This window comes from Cervus canadensis, chromosome 9, assembly GCF_019320065.1.
Source record: "Cervus canadensis isolate Bull #8, Minnesota chromosome 9, ASM1932006v1, whole genome shotgun sequence".
NCBI lineage: Eukaryota > Metazoa > Chordata > Mammalia > Artiodactyla > Cervidae > Cervus > Cervus canadensis.
In genome coordinates this window covers 70,085,268-70,093,279 of record NC_057394.1, presented here as the reverse complement: position 1 = coordinate 70,093,279, position 8,012 = coordinate 70,085,268, and the positions used below count along the sequence as shown (strand labels likewise).

At 46.7% G+C, this 8,012-nt stretch overlaps 1 protein-coding gene across 3 annotated transcripts in view; it reads right to left on the bottom strand.

Annotated features, from left to right (window-relative positions):
- Nucleotides 1–1,854: 1,854 nt before the first annotated feature.
- Nucleotides 1,855–8,012, bottom strand: part of FOXO1 (forkhead box O1) — a 92,219-nt gene continuing 86,061 nt past the window's right edge. For all 3 annotated transcript variants that reach the window (XM_043477347.1, XM_043477348.1, XM_043477349.1), the window contains 2 exons: nucleotides 5,541–6,897; nucleotides 1,855–5,089 (listed from right to left, as the gene is read on the bottom strand). In XM_043477347.1, the coding sequence (XP_043333282.1) occupies nucleotides 5,563–6,897 (1,335 nt within the window). In that variant the 3' untranslated portion in view covers nucleotides 1,855–5,089; nucleotides 5,541–5,562. The remainder of the gene's footprint in view (nucleotides 5,090–5,540; nucleotides 6,898–8,012) is intronic.

Genomic DNA, 8,012 nt, shown 5'->3' with positions numbered 1-8,012 from the left:
CCAGTAACTTCACTTGTCCTCCAGGTAGTTGAACTGGTAAATGTCCTAGGAACCATGTATCTAAGTGATCACCAGGGTGATTTCCTACACCAAAATAATGAAATAGTACATGAGAATAAGGAAGCCTTGCATAAACACGCTCTCATCTTGGAGGTCACGGCCCAGCCCAGCTGCAGGCTCCTAACCCACAAGGTTCGGTGTCTGTGCGACAGTGATACTGCCAAGGCTGCCACTGAGAGCAATACCCCTCTTGGAGAAGCCTCCCGCCTACCTGACCACACCAACGGGTCTAAGTTTAACCAGCACCATCATTGTTTCGGTAGGTCACGGAGAAACAATAGTGAAGGCAAAGCCCTGGCAGTATGGCAGGTTCACAGGTCAAGAAACAATCGTCGCTCTCTGGTCCCAGCAGGCGCCGAGATACTGTCCGAGGAAGGAAGTCTCTCCCTCCATGTTAACCATCCAGCTCCAACCTCGCATCTGTCCCTTCCTGCTGTGTTGCTTCCTCTTATCAACGGACGTGACAACGTGGGAACTGGCCTTAATAAATGACACTTGGATTGTGTGATTTGGGGTACGTGCACGGCGGGTTTTCAAAGGAGCCTGTTGGTGTGTTCTGGCAGAGCAGTCAAGGCGTTTTCCTGCATTTGGACTAGATGGTTGTGTTGTGCTAGCTGCTCAGTCGTGTCCAACTCTTTGCGATCCCATGGACTGTAGTTGGCTAGGCTCCTCTGGCTGTAGAATTCTCCAGGCAAAAATACTGGAGTTGCCATTCCCTTCTCCACTGGATGAGATGAGTGGTTTTCAAAATGATGTGTGCACAAGCCCCAGGTCTGGGAGCAGATGGGGTTATCTGTTCTGCACTCTGGGCTTCTGACTATTGTTATTTTAAAGCAAGGGTTCCAAAGCTGAGAGGGAGGGAGGGAGGGAGGAAGAAGAAGAAGAAAAAAAAACCTGAAAGCTGGACTGATCTTCCAGTGTCCACATGGATAAACACTAGAATGACCTCTCTCCTTTTTCCTACTCCAGCTGATACAGACAGTCCCTTGCCTGGGTAAGAGCAGAAGCATGGAAAGCCGGGACTTAATTCTGGTTGTGAGATGCATTTTAACCATTACTAACCTAATCCTGGATGGCTCAGCGGTAAAAAATCCTCCTGCAGTGCAAGAGATGCAGGAGACAACACAGCTTCAATCTCTGGGTCGGGAAGATCCTTGGAGGAGGGCAGGGCAAATCCCATGGACAGAGCAACCTGGTGAGCTACAGTCCACAGGGTCACAAAGAGCTGGACAGGACTGAACTCACACGCACACACACACAGTCTAATCCTAGTTTATTCCTCAAGCGTTTTCTGAAGAAAAGCAAACATGGAAACCTCCACTCTACAGCCACTGAATGGAAGAACTATCCCCCGCCCCTGCTTCATGTGGCCTTGGGAAGCCAGTGTTCCCACCACACCACCCATCCCCGCTCGGTGATGTCCCAGCCAGGGCCCTCCCCACCTGACCTCCAGGTATTGTTACCTTCAGCTCCGCCTACGTCAGCACGAGCTCTCCCACACCTCGTCATTTCTGCGCTGATGCCGTGTCAGACACAGACAGACGAAGTGCTCCAGGGTGCTTTGTTATCACGGACCCAACTTGCTCTCCAACCCTCAGGGACTAGAGCTTGGTCCCAGAGAGAGTGTTTCCACCCGCCCCCCCAAAGAAATACCAGATTTGAATAAACCATGGCACTGTGGCTGCCAAGGTTTTAACTCATGTGATAGCTAAACACGAAGGGGGGGGGGGGGGAACAACCTAATTAAGAGCTTACTCTGCACAACTAAAAAAGAACGACACCAAACCATTTAAACATGATTTATGTACATTTATGGCTTTATACAATAATAGCAAAGATTGTTCTTGTGTCTGTAAGTCCATCAGCATCATCAGGCACTTTTCATTGTATTGGAGCGGGAACAGAGGATCTGCACGGGTACTAAACTCGACTGGCCAAGGCTAGGTGAGTCTGTCTGCGTCCAGATGGGATGAACGTGGCCAGGCCTGGCCAGGCTACCAAGCCGTCACCCCGCTCAGGGAGGAGGCCAAGAGTAATGCTAGGCTGTCTTGTCTGCATAAACCACACTGCGTCTTTTACTGAACGATTACTTGGTAATCATTCAGCTGGGGAGAGGGGTGGGGTGGGGAGATTGGTAACACATATCCAGCAGCTGAATTAAGTCCAAATCATATACTTCGGGGGAACTGTTTCCATTTTGAGTGTCTTTCTCCTCCTTCTTGGGACGTTCCATTGATTTACTGCTCACTGGGATTTTAATTTAGACTTTGTCAGTTTTTCGAAGAAGACCTTTCCAAGTAACACATCTATCACCTAAATATACTCCATACGTCTATATTACGGAAACAATACTTTATATTTAAAATATCTGAATAGCTCTATAATACAATATGCTTTTAATAACAGTACAAACCAGAGGAAATAAATCAAACAAGGCTGCATAGGTGATATCATTTGCACATTTCACAAAGCAATCATGTACAATAACTGATATACTCATTACTCCAGAAAGTCAGTATTCGTACAGAAAAAGAATTACCAGAGGTCACATAATGTTTGTTTTCAAAACCGACAAGGTGCCTTTCACTGAACTTCACTGTACCCTGGAGAGCTACCCAGGATTCCTGTTAAGAATTTCAACACACACACACAAAAAAAATTTTAAGGGAAAAAAAAAGATATTTACACAGACTCAAGAGGAAGCAACATCTTTTTAAAAGTCACTCTATGAAGTAGTAAGATTTGAACAGTGATTTTTTTTTTTGTAGCTAGTTGCCTCTCAGTGAACGATGGGCCTGATGAGGCTCAGTGTGTGCTGGTCGGGGGGCAGGAAGTGGTGGTCACAGAGGGGAACACGAGAACTGTGGCCCCAACGAGTCCAAGCGCATGTGCAGGGGGCACCGGTCAGAGGAACCAGGGTTTCTGAAACCAGACCTATTTTGGAGTGGCCAACAATGAATATGGTTAGAGGGGTGGCTGTTTAATGAATTTTCAAAAGTGTATAAGTCACTGTGGGAAGCATACAATAGAGCCTGCCTCCTGGAGGAAATCCATCCAGAACACTTGTGTTCTTGTTAAACATGGAGGAAAACCCAAGCCAGCAGAGAGGCAATTATTGGGCAACACAAAGCAAGCGTGATGTGGGCTAGGTTCACAGAAGTCAGAGCGTTCTCAAGAAGGCCAGAGGAACACTTTTGTGCACCTGTTCCTTTCATCGAGCCGACTCTGGGCATTCCACACGACTTGAAAACACTGATGGACTAAATGGGATGCAAAGCCAATTAACTTGGGTCTAATCAGTTACAGATAACTGGAAAATATTACAACATAATGATCAGAATTATAGTTTGGGTTGCTAAAGGGGAAAGAAACTCTCCAATTCTTAACTTACACAATGGCTTTCTAAGTAGATCCAAAGGTATAAATTACTGCTGGCTTGTCTGTTTTCAAATTTAGTGCCTGAATTTTTAAGCAAGTGCTATTCTGTTTGGTAGCCATCTGCACTCATGAACATCAAGCACTTTAAAAATCACTCAAGTCCCATTTAAAAATTCCCCCATTCGACCTCACTTTCCACAGTGTACCAAGTAATCTATAGGACAGAAGGGGACAGAAGGGGATATAATTCTCCAGAAGTACAAAGTCAACTTCCGCCTAGACCAGGAAGAGCACAGTGTTACGAGGGAAAACTTTTGCTGAAGTTCAACTCAAAAAGGTAAAGGTGATCAAAACCCCAGCTTGAGAAAGGAGCACTGTTTTGGAGGTGGGTCTCCCCTTCTGATCTCCAAATACTACGCAGCCTCCCCCCAGGAGTACTTGAAACAAAGTGCATACAGGCACTGATCAGAAAATTCAATGCTGGGTAGGGATGCCTAGTTCACAAGGACAGCAGAAGCAGATGGGATTTCTGTAAAACACATACACAAAAACAAATCAAGTTCTCAACGTGAAACACAAAATGTCCGTAACTATACATCACCCTCCTGCCAAGGTAGGGCCAGAAATGGTGGGTGTGTAAGTACTAATCACAAGGATTTTAAGATTAGTCAGAAAACATCACCAAAGAGCATCCCCAAGTATACAAACCAGTGAAGCATGTATAAAATTAGTACTAGTCCAGTTAGAAATACAAAAGGAAAATCACGGATGCTGCTTCAAATGTCTGGGATTCCACAAATTTACAAGCAGACTATGTAACAAAGGTAGACTCGAGTTTTAAGAAAACATTACAGTTCAGTATCTATGCCAAAAATGATCTCAAGTCCCAACAGTAACATCAAAAATCATTTATATGGAAATTAGAACCATTTAAAGTGTTTGTACAAATTTGCAAATAACAAAATAAACAAACGAAGAAGAAAAAAAATAGAAAAGACCTGTACAAGGCTGGAGTTTAATCTTTTTTTTTCCCCAAAAGAGTTTTGATAAGTCCATTAATTCAGCAGATGGACAACAGGCTACTGGTTCTCCTGTGAATTATGCGGCGCCGTGAACAGATGCAGAGCTGGTCAGTGGAGCTGTAGAACGGACAGCTTGGTTCTCTGTGATTCATCAGTTCAGCAGAACGCAGGTAGTACAAAACCAAAGTTTAACTTACCAAGGGCATGAGACCATCACAGTATTACAAAAAGAGTATAAACTTTCCTTGGACCAAATGAATATTTAAAAAAAAAAATGCACACAGATACAATTCTGTAGCTACGGCTTATATGTACAAAAGTTGAAAGCACACCACGATCCAAGTCTTTTCTGCAATTATATGGTGTAGTGAGTTTGGCACTTCATTGTAATGAAATTTCCAATGGCACAGTCCTTATCTACAGCAGCACATAACCTGCAAACATTGGGCAAACATCCTGTACAGGAAAAGTGTCTTCGCTGCCAAGTCTGACGAAAGGAAAAAAGAAATGCGTTTTGTTGGTTGTTTTTTTTTTAAATCAAGAAAACGAAAAGGTAGGGTGAAGGACATCTTTGGACTGCTTCTCTCAGTTCCTGCTGTCAGACAATCTGAAGTACTTTTAAGTGTAGCCTAGGAAAAAACACATACACACACACAAGCATTGAAAACAACCCAATGAAAATCAATTCAACTTAACATATTAGGGTGACAGACATACTTGGGGGAGGGTTGGGCTTTCTCAAACAGCTCTGAAATCATTCAATGGGAGAAAATTCCACTTTAAAAACCCCTTCAGCATTTGATTTGTATCAAATGTATTCATTTATTGAAGAGTTGCTAAGAAGATGTAGCCGTCTGTCAAAAGAAACTCTTTAAAGCCATTAGAGGAAGCTTCCGTATGTTTCAGCTCAGAGGAGAATTTATATGCTGCAAAAAGGGCAGAGAATGAATGATAAAAGATGCCTCTCCACAAGGGGTGGCTGGCTGACATAAAAATGAGAAAGTCCCATACAAGGCAAGTTACTGGGCTCCTCTCTTTGAGTCCTGTTTTCAGGCCTTTTGGTATCAGGGTGGCTCTTACCTGCTCACTCGCTTGCCCACTCTCAGCCTGACACCCAGCTGTGTGTTGTCGTCTTGACGCTATGCGGGAAGCTTTGGTTGGGCAACACGTTGTCAAAGTTAAAATCCAACGTGTCTCCGTCCATGAGGTCATTCCGAATGATGGACTCCATGTCACAGTCCAAGCGCTCGATAAACATGCCGTCCAAGTCACTGGGGAGCTTCTCCTGGTGGAGAATGCCCATCCGGCCGTAGCCATTGCAGCTGCTCACCGAGGAATAGCCCCCCAGGGCATTCATCTGCATGGGGTGGGCCAGAGGCACTTGTAAAGCTGTCTTCACCGGGGCCAGGCGGTTCATACCCGATGTGTGGGGCATGGTGTTTACCGCGTGGGGCAAGGCACGCCCGTTGACTGCAGATGTTGACTGAGCGTGTCCGGGGTGGGTGTGGGAGCTGGGGGTCATCATTTTGTTGTGAGAGGCCTGGCCGCCGTAGGCCGGCATGACCGAGTTGGGGCCCATCAACACGTTCTGGCCGAGCACTCGGCTGTTGGTTTGAGCCACCCCCGGATCGACTGGTGTCATGATGTCGTTGTGCGGAGGAGAGTCGGACGTCAGCAGCTCCTTCAGGAGTCCCGGCGCACAGTACTGGCTCATGCCTCCGTAACTCGATTTGCTGTCCTGCAGCGTCTGCATGGGCATCTGGGGCAGGGGGCTCATGCTGGACTGGCCATACGTGTATTTTTGGTAGTTGGGGCTGGCTGAATTCAGACTGGTGTTTGGCGGCGTGAAGGAGTAGCAGGGCGTCTGCTGCATCATGGTGCCCGGTGAAGACTGGGTGGACACAGTTAATGACGTTGGTGACGAGAGAAGGTTGAGATTATCCAAAAGGTTCTCCATGTTCTCGGGGCTACTGATCTCGGACAGACTGGGCAGAGTAGAAGCCATCTTTGCGGCGGACGGCGGGTACACCATCGAGTGCACGTCCCCGTCTCCCAGGTCGTCCTGCTCGGTCATGATGGGAGAGAGCCTCCCGCTAATGGTACTAGCGTTTGAGCTGGTGCGAGGGCGAAAGGTACTCCAGTTGTCGAAGTCGTCGTTGCTGTGAGAGCCGGGGCTTGCGGGCCACTTGGGAAACTGCGATCCCGGGCTGTCCCCAGCACCCTCCTGGCCAGACTGCAGGGACGCTTTTTTCTTGGCAGCTCGGCCACGGCTCTTAGCAAACTTGCTGTTGTTGTCCATGGACGCGGCTCTCCTCCTGGGGGACTTCCCACTCTTGCCTCCCTCTGGGTTGAGCATCCACCAGGAGCTTTTTCCAGTTCCTTCGTTCTGCACGCGGATGAACTTGCTGTGCAGGGACAGATTATGACGAATTGAATTCTGTAAAGCAAAACACCATGTCAGAAATACGAACACTGCTCCGGCTGGAAGATCCACCATTCCACATAGACATGTCTCACGTGGAAGACAGGTCATGTTTTCAAAGTTTATGGTACAGATCTGTACCATCACTACACGACTGCTCCAATGAGTAAAGTGGTCCTGTATCTTAAAAACAGTTACCTGTATTTTAATTTAACAAGGGGACAGAACTAAACAGGCATCATTATAAATGCTTTCTTTTACATAGCTCTATTGTCCAGGGAAATTATAGGACCTGGTTTTTAAACCACTTAGATCTGCAATGCAAATACCACTCCAGTAACAGAGTACTATCAAAACCGCTATCTGTCCAATCATCCCCCAGAACTACTGCAAGTTCTCTGCGGACAGTGCATGTGCCACTTAACACCAAGTGAGAAGTTTTGTATTATGGGGTCCACGTGATCAACTAACAAGAAAGAAAGGAAGCAGATCATATTCTCAGTTGAAAACTAGTTAAGACCTGGATTCATTTACATTCTTTAAGTCCATTAGGCAGATACAGGTGAATAGAAGGAAAACGAGGTGGTGGTGGTTGTTTTAATTTTAGAAAGCTGAACTACCAAGAAAAAAAAAAAAACTTAAATTCATTTAAATGTTGCTCACGACCCTCTCTTCCCCACTTCTACTCGAGCCAAAATGCTGCCCTGGGAGGGAAGGAGTTGGTGCAAAGGGCAGAGAGCTGGTGGCTTTGACCCACTGAGTACGGCTCCATGACTAAATCGTGACATACACACCCCCAGGATGGTTAGGACAGAAAACCAACTTTGAGCCCCTGGGTAGCTCTGCTACTCACTGGCTACAAACCCTGGGAAGCTGCCTGGCCCCTGCATGCTTTAGCCCCCTTGGCGGCTGGTTCCATGGGTTCAACGACACAAGGCATGCCAGGTGCTCAGCCACGTGTCCAACATGGTAAGTGGTCTCTGGAAAGAAGCTGTCAGATCCCACTTTGGCAGGAGGACACAAGGCTCCATCCTTTCTGAGCCCATTCCCCTCCTCCTAGTCACTGGGGTGTGGGTAGGAGCTTAGTGGTATTACAAACACAAACCCGCGCCTCCGAACACCCTGTGACA